The 19,923-nt window shown below is 56.6% G+C and overlaps 3 protein-coding genes across 4 annotated transcripts; all 3 read left to right on the top strand.

The window, feature by feature from the left end:
* The first annotated feature begins 302 nt into the window (after positions 1-302).
* On the top strand, positions 303-7,378 carry S100A13 (S100 calcium binding protein A13). Of its 2 annotated transcripts, none has more exons than XM_032845070.1 (3): positions 303-338; positions 999-1,158; positions 6,979-7,378. In XM_032845070.1, exons 2-3 carry the CDS (start codon positions 1,006-1,008, stop codon positions 7,120-7,122), a joined length of 297 nt encoding a protein of 98 aa, XP_032700961.1. In that variant the 5' UTR covers positions 303-338; positions 999-1,005; the 3' UTR covers positions 7,123-7,378. The 2 variants fall into 2 exon arrangements, with proteins under 2 accessions (XP_032700961.1, XP_032700960.1); XM_032845069.1 differs by lacking the exon at positions 303-338 and adding an exon at positions 498-656.
* Positions 7,379-9,623: 2,245 nt separating this feature from the next.
* On the top strand, positions 9,624-11,708 carry S100A14 (S100 calcium binding protein A14). The gene is made up of 4 exons (XM_032845172.1): positions 9,624-9,702; positions 10,096-10,204; positions 10,639-10,785; positions 11,000-11,708. Exons 2-4 carry the CDS (start codon positions 10,175-10,177, stop codon positions 11,135-11,137), a joined length of 315 nt encoding a protein of 104 aa, XP_032701063.1. The 5' UTR covers positions 9,624-9,702; positions 10,096-10,174; the 3' UTR covers positions 11,138-11,708.
* A 1,048-nt stretch (positions 11,709-12,756) lies between these two features.
* On the top strand, positions 12,757-18,297 carry S100A16 (S100 calcium binding protein A16). Its single transcript, XM_032845139.1, has 3 exons — positions 12,757-12,915; positions 17,128-17,306; positions 17,588-18,297. The coding sequence occupies exons 2-3, from the start codon at positions 17,154-17,156 to the stop codon at positions 17,744-17,746; spliced, it is 312 nt and encodes a 103-aa protein (XP_032701030.1). The 5' UTR covers positions 12,757-12,915; positions 17,128-17,153; the 3' UTR covers positions 17,747-18,297.
* Positions 18,298-19,923: the final 1,626 nt, after the last annotated feature.

Genomic DNA, 19,923 nt, shown 5'->3' with positions numbered 1-19,923 from the left:
TCTTGGGCCGCAGGGTCCTTATCAGGGTCTCATTCGGAGGGGCCGTCTGTGGTGCTTCTCAGGCTGAACGCCCCTCCCTCTCGGGCCTCTAGGACGCAGAGCGGCCCCGCGGCCCGCGCCTTCCCGCCTCCCCCCCGCAGACCGGCGCGCGGGGGCCGGCGCGGGGGACCGGGCACCCCGCCCTGATGCTGGGGCGTGGGGGGAGGCGGCCGGGAGGCGGGTCTGGGCGGTCTCCTCCCTCCGCATCCAGGCGCAGGCCCGACGCCTCCGCGCTGGGTGGGGGCTGTGCTCCAGCGGCCCCGCGGCCCCTGCGCCCGCCGCCCGCCGCCCCTGCCGCGGTGAGTCCGGTGCCCCCACCCTGGGGCCCGGCGCCTTCCGGTCCCGGGGCTCTCGGGGGCGTCTGCGCGAGCCGCCTCGTCTGGGGGCTCGGGAGGCGGCGTCCCCGTGGAGGGCAGCGGCGGCCGGGGGCCGGAGGAGCCGGCTGGGCGCTGTGCCCGCTGCCCCCGCGGGGCGGGGTCTCCGCGGCCTGACCGTGACCGCAGCCGGCCGCCGGCCTGACCCCGCGCTGCTCCGCCGGGAACAGCGGCCCCGGAGCGCGTGGGCCCCGCACAAATAGGCGGTGGAGCCCGGCCGCCTCGTGACCCCGTGGGGGCCGGGTGAGCCCCCAGGAAAGGGCCCTGGGGACTGGAGGCCGCAAAGGGCCCGCTCCAAAGTGCCTCCTCTCTGAGAGGTCTCCGGCTCATAGGACCGCCACCATCAAGGGGTTCCTGAGACACCGGCGCTTGGAGGGGACCACCAGGCTCAGACCTAGAGAGGATGGGCTTTCTGGAAGCAGACACTCCTGCCCCCACCCCCGCTGGTCCCCTGCCTCAGGCTCCATCCCTGTCCCCTGTCTCCTTCCCCACAATGCTGCTTCCAGGCAGGGGCGGGAGGGGACAATGCCAAGGCAGGGGCCGTCAGCTCTGTTCTGACTCTCCCTTTCCTCCCCTGCCCTACAGAGTCCTGATGGCAGCAGAGCCACTGACGGAGCTGGAGGCGGCCATTGAGACGGTGGTCACCACCTTCTTCACCTTCGCGGGGCAGGAGGGCCGGAAGGGCAGTCTCAGCATCAATGAGTTTAGGGAACTGGCCACTCAGCAGTTGCCTCACTTGCTCAAGGTAGGTAGGGGTCTCTGGGACTCAGATTTTGGAAGACAGTGGCTGTGGGACACGGTGGCTGGGAGGTGATGTTTCTGGGCACATAATGTGACTCCAGGTGTGTGGCGGAGAAGGGAGTGGGTGGCTGTGTGTGTAGCTTGGGGACACTGCACTGGTAGGTGTGCAAGTGCCTTACTGGGCTTTGTGCTCCCCTCAGTGCTGCTGGAAGCCCGTGTGTGCTCTGTGCCTCTCTGGTCTCATCTCCCCAGAACGGGAGGGGAGCCAGAGGTGGGTTCCAGGAGGGCTGTAGACCATCAGTGCTAGAAGGAGGCCAAGAGAAAACACAGTCCAAATTCCTCACTTCACATGTATAGAAACTGAGGCCCAGCTGTAGGAAGGGGTTTGTCACAGATGGAAACATAGCCCAGTTCATGGAGTGATAGAACCTCAGTGAGGGTGGGGGGGCTGTAAGAAGGAATCTTTGACTACTTCTCACCCCCTCTGGGAATCCCCTCAGTAATGTGCCTGATAAGGTCACCCCTCTTCTCCTACCTGCTGGGCTGAGTAGGGCTGAGTAGGAGCATGGAGTTCATCTCCTCTGAGTTGCCTAATTACAGCAGGCTGTCAACAGTCTCTTTTATACCATTTCTGAGAATTTGCAGGCATGTGAAAGTGTGTGGATATGGATTTTTAAAAAAGATTTTATTTATTTATTTGACACAGAGAGAGAAAGAGCACAAGCAAGGGGAGCAGCAGATAGAGGGAGAGGGAGAAGCAGGCTCTCTGCCGAGCAGGGAGCCTGATGCGGGGCTCGATCCCAGGACCCTGGGGTCATGACCCTAGCTGCAGACGCTTAGTAGACTGAGCTCCCCCAGGTGTCCCTGGATAGGGATTTCTTAAAAAAACCACAAACATGTCTTGGAAACTTAGTCTGTCATCTGCAAAATCTGCTACATCCCTAGACTTATCAGACTTTTCCCTTCCTTTTCTCTCCGGAGACTTGAGACTCTAGGGTCAATAGTCCCTGTAGCTTTGCCACATAGTGACTGGTTTTATCTTCAAATCCTAGTTCCTCCGAGCCTGGAAATGCAGGAAGTGACCTCTTAGCTTTTTGTCACTGCTTCCACATCTTTGTTTCTTCTTCTACCTGCGATGCACAGCTCCTTGGAACCTGCCCCCTTCTTGCCTCCCTTGTGGGTTCAGCTCCTGCTTTACTGTTTCTCATCATGCTTTTGTTGGGGTCCTCAGTCGGCACACAGAATTCATTGCACACCGGAGCCTTTCAACTTTCTCAACCCCCAGCTTCCAAGGATTCCGTCCCGGTTCTGAGCATCCACTCCTCTGTTCTTGCTACAGATCCTGTCATTACCAAAATAATGTACCACCTCCAGAATCTGTTTCAAGCCTCCTTCTCCCTGACTACCACCTCCTGCCATTCCAGTTCTGTTCCTCCACTCAGTTTCCTCGGCTCTGTGGGGACTGTCAGGCTCCTGACCCTGTCAGGTCTCCTTTCCCCTGTCATCCCCTCATGCCCTCTGTTTTCTTCCCACTCAGCTGCATTCTACGGTCAGTCCCTCGGCTCCCTTGATCCTTTCCCCCTGTGCCGGTTGACAGAATCCCAACCCAGGTTAAGTCCAGTCTTTCACCTCCATTAACTTGAGGGTTAGAGCTACCATTCTTTCCCAGATCCAAAATAAGGCAAAAATATCCATTCTCAAAGAAAAAACAACCTCATCAATTTCTCTGTGGACCGTTCTGCCCCTGCACTTGCGTAGGGGAGTCTGGCTGCAGGAAAAGGTGCTGCCATGTTGACTTGTCCCACTTTATTATTTTTTTTTTAAATTTTTATTCATTTATTTGACAGATAGAGATCACAAGTAGACAGAGAGGCAGGCAGAGAGAGAGGAGGAAGCAGACTCCCCGCCGAGCAGAGAGCCCGATGCCGGGGCTCGATCCCAGGACTCTGGGATCATGACCTGAGCCGAAGGCAGAGGCTTTAACCCCCTGAGCCACCCAGGCGCCCCCACTTTATTATTTTTGTTATTATTATTTATTTTATTGAGTATAGTTGATACACAGTGTTGACTTGTCTCTCTTTATTTCTGTAACAGACTGGAAGGGCCCCTTGGCACAGCCATCACCATTCGCCAGCTCTTTCAGATGATAATTTCACAACATTTCCTCTCCAACTCTAATCCCTCTGTCCACATTGTCCCTCTCTCTGAGAAATTTTCTCAGAGAAAATAAGAGCAATCAGGAAACTCCTATGTACTGTCTCCCTGAGCCTATGAAGAGCAGTGTTGAGCCTGCCTGCTTGTCCCCCGAGGCATCAGTCTCCCCCCAGGCAGGCAGTCCCTCCTCTGCTGTCCGACTCAGTCCTTTCTCATCCACTAAAACCTGGACTCTTAGAGTTCCTCCTCCTCTGTCTTGCATCATCAGTTTTCCTTCTCCACTGGATTGTTCTGATCCGTTTCCCAATACACTGTCCTATCCCCCGTCTTAAAAAAAAGAGAAAAACCCAGCCCTCTCTCTTGGGTCTGTAACTCCCTCCAGCTGTCTTATATCTCTGCTCCCCTTTATAGCAAAACTCAAATGCAGCAAAGTTACACTGATTTGCCCTCCTGGTCCAAAATGCTCACTCCTGAGGCGCTGGCTAGTCATCTTCCTCGCTGAACTCCGATTTCTGCTCAAATGACAAATCCTCAGCTTTGCCTTCCTTCTCCTTAGAATGCAAAGATCACCGCCCTTGTCCTCTATTCCTTTCCCCCCTTTATTTTCTTTTGCAACACACCCATCACAACTTGACTCCTGTACACACTTGCATGTCACCAAGAATGAAGGAAAGGACTCGCTCACTATTTTATCTCCAGCGCTTAGAGCAGATACACAGTGAGTGAAATTGAAAAAAAAAAGCGTGTGAATTTGAAAAATATAAAAGGTTTAAAAAAAGAACAAGAATTGTTGAGTAAGTAAACAAATAAATGCATCTTACCTACTGTTCTACAAATACCTTTTTAAAAATGGAACCATGGGCCACCTGGGTGGCTCAGTCAGAAGAGCGTGTGACTCTTGAACTCAGGGTTGTGAGTTTGAGCCCCATGTTGGATGTAGACATTACTAAAAAAAAAAAGCAAAATAAAATAAATCTTTTTTTTTTTAAGATTTTATTTATTTATTTGACAGACAGAGATCACAAGTAGGCAGAGAGGCAGGCAGAGAGAGAGAGGGGGAAGCAGGGAGATGCGAGGTGGGGCTTGATGAGAAGGTGTGGGGCTCGATCCCAGGACCCTGAGATCATGACCTGAGCCGAGGGCAGAGGCTTAACCCACTGAGCCTCCCAGACGCCCCAAAATAAAATAAGTCTCAAAAAAATCCTGTAGGTATTTAATAGGATCATATAAAATTATATTTCAGGGAAAACTGACATCTTGACACTACTGAGTCTTTCAAAAAAAGGGGTACATTTTTCTAATCACGTTTTCTGTTATATTCTTCAGTTCATTTTTCTTCACAAAAGCTTAATAGATTTCTTTTTTTTCTTTTCTTTTCTTTTTAAAGATTTTATTTATTAATTTGACAGAGAGAGACAGCGAGAGAGGGAACACAAACAGGGTGAGTGGGAGAGGGAGAAGCAGGCCTCCTGCTGTGCAGGGAGCCCGATGTGGGGCTTGATCCCAGGACCCTGAGATCACGACCTGAGCCGAAGGTGGACGCTTCACCTACTGAGCCACCCAAGTGCCCCCATTTGTTACTATTTTATTTTATTGAATTTTTTTCTTTTTCTTTTTTTAAGATTTTGCTTATTTATTTGACAGAGACAGAGAGACACAGCGAGAGAGGGAACACAAGCAGGGGTGTAGGAGAGGGAGAAGCAGGCTCCCTGCTGAGCAGGGAGCCCGATGTGGGTCTCCATCCCAGGACCTGACATGGGATCCCGGGATCGTGACCTGAGCCGAAGGCAGACGCTTAATGACTGAGCCACCCAGGCGCCCCTGTTTTATTTTTAAATTTTTAAGTTTTTAATTTTTTTGGCACCCCTGTTTTAAACGGGATCTTTCTTATACATTCTGACTGGTTAATATTCATACCCCTAAAAAGCATTGGGTTTGTGTGTTAATATTGTAATCACTTTATCATTTCTAATAGTTTTTTGGGGGAAGAAATACAGAGGAGTGGATAAGAGCATAAGCTTTGAGTCAGAAAATCTAGGTACAAATGCAGATTCTAGCTTGTTATCCCTGGTCATTTACTCTTTCTGAGCCTTAATTTCTTATCTGTGAAATAGACATGTAATAACATCTCCCTTGTTGGATTGGCTTTGCATTTAGTAAGTATTTATTGAGCACCTACTGTGCCCTGTGCTGACACTGTGCTAGGCTTTGGGTTACAGTGACAAACCAGCATCTGCTATGCGCCAGACATTCTCCCCGGCCCTGGGCTTGCAGTGGCGACCAAAGTGGACAAGGTCCCCATCATTCCAGCACAGTATGGAGTTAAATGGAGTAAGGCATGTCCTGTGTGTAGAATAGGCCTTGGAACAGTCAGCACTGTTCAGTGCTCACTGTTGCCGAGATGGTAGTCATTATGCTCTTGGTTTTTTCTAGCTCTGCAATTACATAATTGCTGATATAGTAAGAGGTAGGTTTGGCTCTTCTTTCCTCTACTTCTGCCTTTTATTTCTTTCTCTTGATTAATTGTATGTTTCCCTCCTCCCAATATAATGTTAAACTGGGCATCTTTGCCTTCCACGGACAATTCTTAGAGTGTTTTGCAGTTAAGCATGATTGGGGGGGTGCCTGGGGGGCTCAGTCGGTGAAGCCCCTGCTTTCGGCTCAGGTCATGATCCTGGGGTCGCCCCGCATCAGAGAGGGTGGGGGAAGGAGGCTCTCTGCTCAGCGGGGAGCCTCCTTCCCCCACCCTCTCTGCCTGCCTCTCTGCCTACTCATGATCTCTCTCTCTCTGCCAAATAAATAAATAAAATCTTTAAAGAAAAAAAGCGTGATTGTGGCTTTTACAAAGGTCTTGCTTAGCTTTTCTCTGAATTAGCTTTAGTTTTGGGCCCTCTGTGGATCTGGCGGTCTTCTCTGCCTTCGAGCAAATGCTGATCGAAATACTGAGCTTTGGGCTCTGCCTGCGGCACCTTCTTCAGTGTGACGCCGATTTGTTGTTCCACAGACTGTGTCTTGGTTGTGATTGTTTATCTAGTAACAGATCCTTTGATCCTGGGTCCAGTATACAGTATCCTTTGATTTCACAGGCCTGTCCTGACAGACTTTGTCAAGGACAAAACCAGATACTCCACGTCTTTGCCATTCCTCTGATCAAACAGGCTAATGAACAAACCAGAAAAAGAAATGAGATTATGTTGGGCTTATGCAGATGAGCACCTTAGGGCTGTGAACTTCTCTAGCTTTCTGGGAAGGAGGAAGTTCTGAGAAGGCTCTGAGGATGGCCAGAGTGGGTCCCTGCCCCAGGGCTCGCCGGGCGCCCTTGAGCAAATGGCAGGTGCGATGGTGTGCTGGGTCCGCCTCACCTGTGGGCTTCTCTTCCCAGCTCTGCGTTCGGGGACGCCTCGTGTATGCCTCACAATCAGCCGTGGTGGGACTCTTTACACGGTGGCCAACACTACAAGCCAGGTCCCCTACCTCCTTTGGCGGCCGCCATCCTTGGAGCCCGACGGGTGTGGAGAGGCTGTGAAGACCAGACACCATGGCCCTGCTGTCCCCGGGCCACAGTGGGGCAGCTCCTGTGTGATGAGAACAGAGGTTGGCAGCTCTTTCCTCTCTCCCTGTCTCGAGAACCCTCACTTCTAACCCCAGCCTTTCCTTTGTGTCTCCTCAGGATGTGGGCTCCTTAGATGAGAAGATGAAGAGCTTGGATGTGAATCAGGACTCTGAGCTCAAGTTCCACGAGTACTGGAGACTGATAGGGGAGCTGGCCAAGGAGATCCGGAGGGAGAGGGCCCTGGAGACGCAGAAGAAGTAAAGCTCCTGAGCAGGATAGTGCTTGGCAGGGCCGGCAGGGCAGAGCCCCCTCGCACCGAAAAGCCTCTTCCTTGAAACACCCTCTCCTCTTTCTGCTCTTGGAAGTAGACAGTGGGAAAGTTCTGTCTTGACCCAAGAGTGGGTCCAAAAGTTATGACCTTTTGGGGCTCCTGGGTGGCTCAGTTGGTGAAGCAGCTGCCTTCGGCTCAGGTCATGATCTCAGGGTCCTGGGATCGAGCCCTCCATCAGGCTCCCTGCTCAGCAGAAAGTCTGCTTCTCTTTCCCTCCACTGCTCCCCCTGCTTATGCTCTCCCTCAAATGAATAAATAAAATCTTAAAGAAAGGTTATGAGCTCTTTAAGGACCAAGAATGTTAGTTGTCTCTGAATTCTGCAGCGGCTCACACCAGGTCTTGCAAGGGGTAGGTGCTCAGTAAGGAAACGGTGGATGAATGAGCATATGGAAGGAAGGGGACAATCTCTGGGGTGGGTGTGGTGAGTCCTGTCCTTCTGGGTGCCTCCTGGGGCATGGTCTCAGTCCCACTGTTCTTATTCCTGGGCTTTGATCCTTGGGTGTTAATGAGAGCCTGGAGCTGTGCTGGGCTTGCTGTCCTCCAGGCACTAAACTGAACAGGGAAGTGTTGATTCTCACAGTTAATTCTCACAGCCCTTGGAGGTACTACTATTTTTTTTTTTTCACATTTTTATTTCAATTCTAGTTAGTTAACATACAGTGTGGTCATGATCTCAGGAGCAGACCTCAGTGGTCCCTCACTTCCACACACCACCCAGGGCTCACCACCACAGGTGCCATCCTCAGGCTTGTCCCTGTCTAGGCCCCACTTCGCTCCAGGGAGGCACTATTTGTAAGTCCTGTGTTAGAGATGAGAAGACCCGTTTCAGAGAGGCTGAGCGCACAAAGACAAGAATAGGTGGAACTGGGTTGATGTTCCATAGCCTCTGTGATGAACGGATCCTCTCTGGGTGGGAAACTTGGGAACACTAGGCCCTCCCTCCTCCCTCCCTGCATAGCAGGGGAGAGGTGGAAGAACGGACACAAGGTTCTGGTATGAAGACTGGCATGGGCGATGGTGCCCCTCTCCCCATCAGCCTTGGCTTGAGGGGCGTATGGTTTGCGTTGCCCGCCAGTGGAGCGAGCCAAAGCAGGGCAGCCCGGTGGGTAAAGCCTTCCAGCGGCTGTCACTGCCGGCGTCTCGTGTCCATGACTCCAGAGGAACATTTAGGCTGAGATAACCTCTCTTCCACACACCAAACACATCAGAAAGGGTCCTAGATTGAGACCTTCCATCTAAGTGCCCTCAGACTGAGGGGCCCTGGAAGGACCCCAGGCTGGGACTCTTTGAGGGTTCATTTGGCTGAAGATATTCCTGAGGGGATCTCACAGGGGGCTTCCCCACAGCGAGAGATCTCAGGAGGGTCCCCCAGACTGAGGCTTCTCCCAGGGATCCAAGTTTGAGGCATTCTTGGGAGAAACTCTCAAATTGACCCCTCAGAGGGTCCCAGATTGAGACCATCAGAAGAACACAGGATGATAGGACACTCTTGCGGGGGGGCTTCTCATGGAGACACTTCTAGAAGTACAGGGGAGCCCTAGAAGGAGAAAGGGGCTGGGAGGGGCTTGGGAGACAGGCTCCTGCCTTCAGAGTTCAGGCTTTGGTACCCGCCCCATCCTTGCCTGGACCCACACTGAATCACCTGCCCTTCTCTCTTCCCCCTCCCCATCAGGTGAGGAGGTGGGGGGGGAGGGGGGAGGAGGAGGGGTCATTCCAGGCTTCCTGGGTGTCATCCTGGGCACTGGATTGGGGGGCAGTTTGGGAAGGCCTGGGGTTCTGAGGGAGGGAGCAGTAGGCAGCCCCACCTGTCTGGAGAGGTTGCTAACTGCCAGGTAGCCCATCTGGGTCTCATACAGGTGGGCTGGGTGAGGGGAGCTGAGTCGGGGTCAGGACAACACTCCATCCGGGCTCCTCTCCCAGGCCACCCTTCTGTGGCTCCTTCCCCACCTCTCAGCTGTGGGGACTGCAGGTATGAGTGACACCACCCAAACTGGCCCTGGTGGGAAGAGTAAGAGGGCATGTGTGTGACATGGCAAAGTACAGAGTGGTCCCTGGGGACTCTCAACTCCCCTGTCCCTCATTCCCTCTGGACCACCAGCCCTGCCTCCATCAGCCTCTGAGTCTCCTTCTTTCCTGTTTATTGACCCAAAGCCCCTCCACTTCCCTGCCCTACAATTCCTCAGGACTTTCCTCCCGGGCTTGAGGCCGCAGTGTTGCCAAGCCCCCACTCTTCCCTTCCCTTTCTCTGGCCTTTACTCTGCCTGCGGGTCTGGGGCCAGGGGCCTTCCAGGCCCAGCCCCCCAGAGTTCCCTTGGTCGCAGGGTGGGCGGGGCTCTGGCCAGTGTGGGGTGGGGCCACACTGGCTCCCCGCCCAGCCCGCGGGAACTGCGGGAACAGCGGGGGCGGCTCGGGGAGGAGGCCCCGCCCCCGCGTCCCGCCCTGCCCCCAGGTATAAGAGCTGAGCTCATGTGCACGGACTCCTAGCGTCTGTCCCAACGGCTCCCAGCAGGTAAGGGTGCCAGGGCTTTTCGCGTAGACGGGCTGCCCTAACCCTGTCCAAAGGGCAATGCTGGGCTCTCCTACCCTAGCCTGCCAGGACAAGGGCTGGGAGTCAGGTCCTACAGGCCGGGTGTGTGTGTGTGTGTGTGTGTGTGTGTGTGTGTGTGCAAAGCAGAGGTGAGGGGTGGGAAGAAGTGGGAGGATTGGTGGAGGGGGAGGCCCAGAGGATTCCCTCTAAATGGGTGGGCCTGGGGACTGTGACCTTAGCTCCTGCCTGGATCCTGCGCAGGGACTGGGTCTTGCGTGGAGTTGGCTCTGACCTCCTGAGTGAGGCCCAAGGGGATAGTCGAGGAAGAAATACTGAGCCCTCCCCCGCCTCCCCTCTGTCTCCCTCCTTCTCCAGGCAGATCATGAGCCATCGGCTTCCCCGGCGCCAGCCATAGGACGACACAGCTCTTGCCAGGACAAGCATACTGGGCACCATGGGACAGTGTCGGTCAGCCAGTGCTGAGGTGGGCCCGTGCGTGCTTGGCCTTTCTGTTCCCGTCCTCCATCTTCCACCCTGAGGGTCTGCGTCCCCACTGACTTCTGCCCCTTGCCTTGGCCCCGCCTTTTATCCTAGACCTTGCCCAGAAGAGCCAGACTCTTAAGTGGTGTCCAGCACGTGCAGTGCTGCATCCACACAAGAAGCCCTCCTGGGAAGAGATGTCTGTGCCTCTCGCTAGGACCCATCCTGCGTGGGGGCCTCTGGTGACAGGGAGGGAGCCCTGCTGGGCTCAGGGCGGAGGCCAGAGGGGGTGGGGGCTAGATGCTGGGCTCTGGAGTGGGGGCAGCTCCTGTGCCTTCCAGCTGCCTTCTGCCCCGCTGGTCTAGGGGGGCTTGGGGAGGTAGGGTGTTGTTGGGGTGGGTGGAGCTTCCCTGACGTGGTGATGTCCCCCACCCTCAGGATGCGCAGGAATTCAGCGACGTGGAGAGGGCCATCGAGACCCTCATCAAGAACTTCCACCAGTACTCTGTGGAGGGTGGGAAGGAGACGCTGACCCCCTCTGAACTTCAGGACCTGGTCACCCAGCAGCTGCCCCACCTCATGCCGGTACTGACTGGGCCCCGCCCCAGGCACCCCGACTTCCCCAGCAAGGTCCTCACGACCCCACCCACACTGCCACGGCCCCAGGCACTTGCCACCCCTAGCCCCTCCCCTTGCCTGTGCCAGGTAGGCCCGGGTTTGGCTTCCCGCCCCAGGGCAGGGCGAGGCTAGGAGAGGGAGGTTTTGCTTTGCTGAGCTGTGGTCTCTTCCCTCCCCTTAGAGCAACTGTGGGCTGGAAGAGAAAATCGCCAACTTGGGCAGCTGTAACGACTCTAAACTAGAGTTTGGGAGTTTCTGGGAGCTGATTGGAGAAGCAGCCAGGAGTGTGAAGCTGGAAAGTCCTGTCCGGGGCAGCTGAGAACCTTTCCCTGGAATTCTTGGGGGGGGATGTTGGGGCCTAGAAATAAAATTCCTCCTACCACCAGTATGTGATTCCCCGGTCTGCACCTGCTTCACCCCTGCAGGGCTCGAGTCCTTGGTGACCCTTCCCAGGGCTCTCCAACATTGCCAGCCCGGGAGTCCCCACCAGAGGGAGGCTGGGGGTGGGGGGGCAGGGATGGATGTGGTGAGTGCTGGAGGGATAAGGATGGTGTAAGGGCCAGGTACTTTGGTTGGGGGGAAGGGCAGAGAGGAGGTGGGCTATTGGAAATGATTTGAAGAAGGGGGGCTGGGAATGGGGCAGGATATTTGGTGCTAAAAATGGTCTCTGGGAACCTACCCTTCCTAATCCCCACCCCAAATGGTAGTGTGTCCAGGGCTCCACCTTCCCCCCTCCAGCTCTGGCCCAGCCTCCTCCCTGGCCTCTTTCCTTGGGCGAGGGTCAGGGAAGAGAGCAGGGGAGGGAGAGGACCAATTGGGTGCTTGGGCATTTAAAGAATGATGGTTGTTTTGTATCATTTGATTAATAAAAAAATGGAAAAAAAGTGAAAGATGTTGTCTTGACTGGACACCCACCCCCCACCTGGGACTGTAGGCGGTTTGGGGTGAGTGGCAGAGTCCTGGGTGGCAGTGGGACGCGTGGGGCTGTGGTGGTTGCAGTGGGAGTGAGTGGGACTTGCTTTTCCCATGGATTTGGCTTGAGGATGGGTACCAGGCCCCAAAGCCGGGGACTAGGTTGTCTCTGAAGGATAGGCTTCTCTTTGCCAAGGGGCTGGTCCCCTGACAGGAGAGGAGGCCACAAATGTTCACCCGGGAAGCGGTTAGGAACCCAGGTGTGCTGGAGCCTGGCTGACAGGCAGCAAGAGAAAGGCGGGGCTGAGAAACAGGCCAAGCAGCCTGAACTTCCCCAGCTCTGCCGTCCATTATCGTTGGAGCCTGGGGCATGCTCCTAGAGCACAGTTTCCTCGTCTATAAAATGGGGTCTGCTTGTGGCTCACAAATTTGTTGGGAGGATAATGGACACATCACATAAAGTCTTCAGCAGAGAGCCTGACGTAGAGCAGGTGCCCAGAGCTGAGGTCTCTCCTGGCCAGTTCCCTCGCATGTCCTGGGAAGGGGTGGTGACGGGGTGTTCCCAGGAGAATCTCCTGCTGCCCATGGCAGGTCCTGGGAATCAGTGTCAGCTCCTGGAGGTCGCAACTGGAGTCGGAAGGCCAGGGCCCAGGCTCCACTGCCGCTTCTGACTGGGGCCACAGAAATCAGGCATTGCTCCTGAAACCCTAACAGCAAGGAAGTTTCTGGGGCCGGCCAGACTGGCCTGGAACGCAGCCTGAACTTGTCTGTTGGGGGACCCTGAAACTGGGCTCCCAGTGACCCCTGTGATCTGGGCAGGTGATGGCCCTTCCCTTCCTTCCTCCACCGACTAGATTCTTTCCGTTCCAGCGCTGCAGGGTGGGGAGGGTGCGGTTGTGCGGGGTGCCGGCTTCCACCGCTCCCTTTGGGGTGGGGTGGGGGGGGTGCTAAAAAAGGTGTGTATCCCTTTAACAAGGGCCCAACCCCAGGGCTAAGTCAAGAGGGAGCTCAGTGACTACCTCCCCACCGAGCCAGCTCAGCCAGGCTCGGCTGGAGGGAGTGGGACAGATTCTGGGAGCGAGGCGGGGAGGAGTCCTGGCCGGCTGAGCGGGGGGAGAGCCGCTTGGCAGTGCCAGAGCCCAGGCCCCAGAGCCCTGTGGGAGAGGAGGCAGTCCGAGGAGGCAGGTGAGCACCCCCAGCCCGTCCTGGGAGGCCTGGGGCTGCTGGAGAGGCCGGGCAAACGTTTGGGGCCAGGGGAAGGGGCAGTGAAGGGAGCCTGGGGAGGGCGCCCTGCCAGGCACTGGTTGGAAGATTCGGTTAATCGTTAATTTTCCCACAGGCTGGTCTGGGAATGGAGACTTCTGGTGGGGCTGGGGGCCGGAGAGGCCTTCAGAGGAGTGGATGGGGTGGGGAGACCCCCTCCCCAACCCGGAGGCTGACGGGGCTCTTCTCCAGGGCCCCGGCCTCAAGGCAGAGAGCTTTGTCACAGCGGCTCCGACCCTCCCTCAACCGAAAAAGGACAAATGCGGGTTGGTGGGGGTTGGGAGGTGGTCCGACCTGGACACAGGCCTCTCCAGGCCCTGGGAGCTGTGTCCTGGGAGAGGTGATGGGGTCCAGGAGGCACCAGGAAGGGCCCAGCGAGAGCCAGCGAGCCCGGGAGAGGAGGCAGGCACTGAGGTGGCTTGTTTCCACCTCAGGACCCAGGCAGGTCCAGCCGACTGGCCCTCTGAAGGGTTGGGGCCCCGCTGGGCAGCTGGGGGTGAGGGCAGGGGTGTTCGGAGACGAGGTGGGGTGGGGGGGTGGGGGGGCAGTGGCTCAGCCTTCCTCTGTCCTCTGTCTGTGGAGAGACCAGGGGTGGAGGGCGTGAGTGTCCATGCCGTAGTCCAGCCCCACTCATCTGGAAAATGCTCCAGAGGAACAGGCTTCTTCTGAGACCTGGATGACTGGTGATGGGGCCTCTGTGTGTGGCTGTGTGACTCAGGTGCAGGGTCCTGTGCGGGTGGAGACGGGGAGGCAGGGGCACTTGTGCCAGACATTGGCCTCCGGAAGCTGGAAAGGAGTGAGAAGAGGAGCATGGAACGGGGATGTTGACGTTGAGGTCTACATTGGAAACAGCCTTGTAAATAGAGGGACAAGTCACCAGCCCTTTCGGATCACACCTTCCCTGTGTGCTGAAGGCCCTTGGGGCAGATGAATGAATGAAGAAGGAAATGAGTGAGTGAATGAATGAGTTGACAGATGAAGAAGAAAATAAATGAGAGATGAGTGAACGAATTTGAGGTGTATGGAAGGGACACAGGAAAGGCCAAATTCAGGCTTGAGAATGGGCCAAGCTCTAGAGAGGGACAGTGGTCAGGAGGCATGGAAGTTCAGGGACATCTCCCAGTACCTAGAGACCCTTTGAGACTTAAGAAGAGCTTGTGTGGTGGGAAAAGAGGGTGGATTGTGTGTGGTGGACTGAAGGGGCCTGGGGGTGGCTAGGAGGCACTTGGAGGGCTGAGACCTAGAACTTGGGGGTGGGAGGCAGGGCTGCTGTGGCCAAGACCTAGGGTCAAGGGTCAGAGCGCCCACAGGCTTTGGGAGAAGTCAGAGGCTGGGTAGAGGTGAGCAGGCGTGAGGGTGGGGCCTTTCGGTTGCTCAAGGATGAATCAAACAAGGACGGGCCGAGGAGAACATCGGTGGAGGGCTGTGGGCTCTGGGTGTGAGGGCCCTTTGGAGGACAAGTGGTCCTCTCGTTCCTGATTTCTGGGAAGGCTCTAATGTACATGTCCACCCTCCCACCCCCCACCCTGCCCTGCCAAGGCTTCCTAGGACGGCCTGATGGAACAGCCTAACCATCCAGCCTCATTCCGCCTTGGCTGGTGGCTGAAGGGGGCAGGTGGGAGGAGTAGGTACCTGTGCGTGGGTGGGTGGCAGAGCCTGACTCCTGGCCCCCAGGGGAGGGAGGGAGGGAGGGAGGGAGGGAGTAAGGCCCCCCCCACCCCCGCCCCCACTATCCCACTCTGATCTCCTTCCTTCAGAAAAAGCTTCGGAGAAGCACTTACCCAGATGGTTATCTCCAGCCTTCCCATTTGACTAGAAGATGGGGGTGGCCCACTGGGGACCGAAACCCAGGGCTGTTGAGGCCAGCGGCTGACTGTCCCGGGTGCTCAGCTCTGTCTGGCCTGCGGGGCTGCCAGAGGCCAGGTAGGGGCTGGGACATGGTATCGAGGGCAGGAGGAGTCAGAGAAACAAGACCCTAAGAAAGTGGGGAGGAGGGTGGGTGGGCCAGGGGGAGAGGGCAGAGGCGCAGCGCCCCTACACCTGATTTCCATCTCTTCCCTCTCCCTGACTAGTTCCCACAGGGCTCCTCACTTAGGGAGCAAAGTCCGGAATGGTTAGGGTTTGGGGTTCTCTGAGCTGTCTTTCTACTCCCAAAGCTTAGCTGGGAGTAGGCTTGGCACAGTCCTTGGTGTGGTGGATACAGCTTGTGGGACCCCAGGAACGCTGGCCGTGGGCCTGGGCCACTCCCAACTCAAGGGCAGTGGGCAGCACTGTGTGGATCGAAACTTTTCTCCCTCCTCATTTGTGAGTGTCAGGGTGTTAGCCTGAAAGTCTTACATTAGACCTCACAGTCACACACCTTTTTTTGTTTTTTTTTAAAAACTATTTTATTTATTTGTTAGAGAGGGCAGGGGCACACAAGCAGGGGGAGGGGCAGAGGGAGAGGGAGAAGCCGGCTCCCCACTGAGCAGAGAGCCCAGTGGGGGACTTGCTCCCAGGACCCTGGGATCATGACCTGAGCCGAAGGCAGACACTTAGCTGACGGAGCCCCCCAGGCGCCCCCAATCACACACTTAATAAGCAAAGAGCATGGGGCAAGGTTGTGGTTTCCCATAGCTCCAGCTCCATTCTCTTCTTCAGACCAGAGTGGTCAGCTGGGCGAGGCAGGGACAGAAGGCAGGGGTCCTGGTCAGAGATGCTCCTCTGTCTCAGTCCCCGCTTCCTTCCTCTGTTAGGGCCGCGTCCCTCAGGGTCACATCCTCCCTACGTGAGGGGAATATTTTAGAAGGGTGGTCAGGGGCTGTGGATACCTGGCCGCAGGGCTGGAAGGAGGTGGAGTATTTCTAGAACATGCACCTCAAGCAAGCCATTGGGCCAGACGGTGCCGGCGAGGGGAGACACAGAGATTAAGAGCAGCGTGCTTAGGTACCTAGGGTTTTTTTTAAAAAATGGTCCTATAGACTATGAGTCACGCCCTTTGGTTCAGAAAACAAAACGGCTATGCCTATGAAACTCTGTCCTTGCCTCAGGGATGCCTGGTATCTGGGGAGACCAGACCCCAGAAGAGCCAGTGGCCCCAGCCAGTGCGGGCCCTGGGAGTCTGGGAGCAGGGGCAGGGCAGGGTGCGTAGGGCAGGGGCCAGTGCCGGGGTGAGGCTGGGCCAAGCAGACCTCTCTTCCAAGTGGGGCCCTGCGAGGCTCAGGATGGGACAGTGGCTGTGTCTACTTTCCCTTGCCAGAACCCCGTGGGCAGGCTGGCTGTGGCTCATTCCTGGGCTTGGGGGTGGGAAGGGAAGCTCTGGGCTGGGGCTTACTTTGGGGAGCTCTGGGCCGGGGCGGCGGCGACTCACAGAATAGAGCCGCCTGTTCCCCTCATATCCTGTTATGCAGAGGCTGTATCCGCTTGGACTGTGAGTGCCTTTTGTCCTGGGGTGAAGGCCGCAGCTCCGTCTCCAGCTGGGGCAGACTGGCCTGGCTCCTAGTATTTTGGGGTGGGTGCGAGGGAGGGCGGCCTAGCAGGGCGTGGCTGGGGATCTGCAGAAGGTCTGACTTAGTCGGGGAGACATCATCCTTTCCGGGAGAGGGGCGACCTTCCCTGGGCTCCCCCAGTGCCTGTCCTGCTGCCTGGCTGAGGACACTGGGCAGGGCATAAGTCCCGGCCCCTTGCTCTGTGGCCTGGGCCTGGGTCTCTGCCAGTCCTGCTGCTGGGGACACATTGGCTTCTGGTCTCTAAGCCCCTCTGGCTCATCCTAGCAGTTTCTAGCTGTGCCTGCTCACAGGGCAGGGGCCCTGGGCGGGGCAGCTGTGGGGAGGGCACGAGGATGGGCACTTACCCTAACCCTCTTTGCAGGGAGCCTTGGATCTCACCGGAGCTCTGACAGGCCCAGGGCCTGGGGCTGGGGCAGGGCTGGGGAGCCTGCCAGGGGAACCTGCTGGGGCGGTTGGGCTGGTGAGCGGCTGGATTACAGCAACCACAGGTTCCCATTCCAGGCCCACCCTGGTGCACCCCCTTTCCCCGCCTCATCCCTCCTGCCCAGGACCTGCCAGCCTGGGGACCCAGGGGGAGGATGAGGGCAGGGCCCGGAGGGGGTCTGGACTATGGGGTCTCCTCACCTGCCCTGTTCATGGCGCCCAGGCCCCCCTGAGCCGTGAGGCTGCGAGATGGCGGACGGTTACACGGAGCTGGAGAAGGCGGTTGTGGTCCTGGTGGAAAACTTCTACAAATACGTGTCGAAACACAGCCTGGTCAACAACAAGATCAGCAAGAGCAGCTTCCGGAAGATGCTTCAAAAAGAGCTCAACCACATGCTGACGGTGAGGCCCCCGCCCAAGCTGTCTGCCCCCGGCCCCCAAGCCCTCGTCCTCATGTGGTTCCCTTCCTCCCTGTGGCTTCTGTCTTTTCAGAGTGACCCCCCAAACCGGGGTCTCACCCCCCCCTCCTTCCAGGCCCCTGTCCTCTCAGGGTACGCAGGCCTGACCGGGGGTTGGGGTGGGCTCGGTTTGCCTCCTCGCAGGGCAGCTGGTGCTCAGGCCCGAGCCCCAGGAGTCCTGCCTGGGGCCGCTGCCCAGCCCTGCTGACCCCTAGTCCTCTCCAGGACACGGGAAACCGAAAGGCTGCGGACAAGCTCATCCAGAGCCTGGATGCCAACCACGATGGACGCATCAGCTTCGACGAATACTGGACCTTGATAGGTGGCATCACCAGCCCCATTGCCAACCTTATCCGCCAACAGGAACAGCAGAACAGCAGCTAGAGGACGTCTCCCACCACCCCTCCGTCTGGGGCACCGTCCCTGGTGCCCTTCCCAGGCTCCCCTCGGCCTCTTCCACCCACCCAGGCTCCTATCCTTGCTTCTCCCCCCCAAGACCTTCTGCTGGTGTCTCAGTCTGGGGGGGACTCCCTCGGGTCTTCGTTCCTGGAGCCAGCGGGCTCTGGAGCCCCCTCTGAATTTTCAGTGTTTGGGGATCCCACGAGTTTCCTTGCCTGCTTAGCCCCTGAACCCTCCCAGTGGCTGCTGTTCTGCCTGATTTTAGGTCTCTCCTGACCTCTGGAGGTCAGCTTGCTGCTGGAGGTCTTCTGCTCCGGGCAGCAGCACTGCAAACCTCTCCCCTTTCAACACTTTTGGTGGGTGGAGAAGATTCCCCCGGACTCCCCTCCAGCTGCCTTGGGGTCTGGGAACAGCTGAGCAGGGCTGCTCCCTCCCCCAACTGAAGTGATGGCAGGGAGGCTGGATTTGGAGTCTGTACCCCCTCCCCCAGTCCCCTTGTGATGCTCATTAAAGCCTTTCCGCTCCCTGGAACCTCATTCCTTGGTGGTCTTTGCCCTGGGGCCTGAGGCAAGGGGGAATCTCACCAGAGGGCCTGTATGACTGGGGCCCTGCAACCCCTGCTGGCTCCATGAGGGGCCGAAAGCCATGGGTCACCATCCCTGGGCCCTCGGATCCCCCACGCAGACTCCTGTTCTACTTCTGGGCACACAGTGTGTCCCATTAGGCCTCTTTCCGGTCCCATGAGAGCAGCCTCAACCCTCCACCTGGCTCCCCAGCCCTCAGAGTCTTCCGGCACCCAGCATGGTTTGTGGGATGGGAAAGGGGATGAAGAAGAGGGCTGTGGGAGGCCAGAGCCAACCAGCCAGAGGGGGACACTGTTGGCTTTTCTCTGCTCCTGCCTTGAGGGAGCCCCCGCTGTGGAGAGGGAACGCAGCCCTCCTGGAAGGCAGTAGGGAGGCAGGAGACCCAGCGGGCGGGCTCAGTCAGGGGTTTTCAACCTGGGGTGGTGTAGGTGTACCATCCTCCAGCTCTAAGATCTTCTGCTCAGGACAGGCCTGTAGTCATGATGGCGAGTGGTCTCCTTCCTCAACCCCCTCCCCAGGGACCCTTCCCCAGTTACTGTTGCCTGTCCTGAGGGTGTTGCCCTCGGTGGGGAAGAGCTTGTTCACATGTCTTTTGGGGGGTGGTGTCTCTCTCTCTACTTGTGATAAAAAACACATAACATAATTTTGCCTTCAATTTTTTTTTCTTTCAAGATTTTATTTATTTGAGAGAGAGAGAACGAGCAGGGTTGGGGCAGAGGGAGAGGAAGGGGGAGAAGCAGGTTCCCAGCTGAGTGGGGTTCCCGACGCAGGTCTCCATCCCAGGACCCTGGGATCATGACCTAAGCCGAAGGCAGTCACCCAACCGACTGAGCCGCCAGGTGCCCTTCCCTCAACAACTTCTCGGTGTACAGCGTTAAGTACACGCACTTTGTCCTACCCCAGATCTCGAAAACGTTTTCATCTTACATGACTGAGACTCTGTACCCAGCGAACATCAGACCCCTTGGCCCCTGGCAACCAGTTCTCCACTGGGTGTTTCTATGAGTGTGATGACTCCGGACACCTCAGATAAATGGAATCACGTCGTATTTGTCTCAAGCTTGGCTTATCTCACGTAGTAGAGGGACCTCAGGGTTTATCCGTGTTGTAGCGCACACCAGTCCCTTCTCTTTAAGGCTGATTCTGGTCCGTTCTCTGTACCCACATTTTCTTCATCATTCACCCGATGGCGGACATGTAACTTACTTCTACTTCTTGGGGCACGAACATCCCTTCAAGATTCTGTTTTTGACGCTTCTGAGATACACCCAGAAGTGGGATTGCTGGTAGTTCTAGTTTACATTGTTGAGGAACTGCACACCCGTCCACCTTCCCACCGACAGCGCACGAGGGCTCTGACTTCTCACACTCTCGCCAACACTTGCCGTGTTCTGATTTTCTGACGGTGGCTGTCCTAACGGGTGTGAGGTGATGTCCAGTGGGTTTGACTTGCGTTTCCCTGTGGACTGTTTGCATACCTGCTTTGGATAAAGGTCTACTCAGTGTCCATGTATTCTTTCTCTTTTTTTTTTTTTTTGAGTAGGTGTCATGCTGAGTGTGGAGCCCAACATGGGGCTT

Source organism: Lontra canadensis, unplaced genomic scaffold (assembly GCF_010015895.1).
Source record: "Lontra canadensis isolate GAN:19392208 unplaced genomic scaffold, GSC_riverotter_1.0 scaffold160, whole genome shotgun sequence".
Taxonomy (NCBI): Eukaryota; Metazoa; Chordata; class Mammalia; order Carnivora; family Mustelidae; genus Lontra; species Lontra canadensis.
This window is presented reverse-complemented; position numbering and strand designations above follow the sequence as displayed.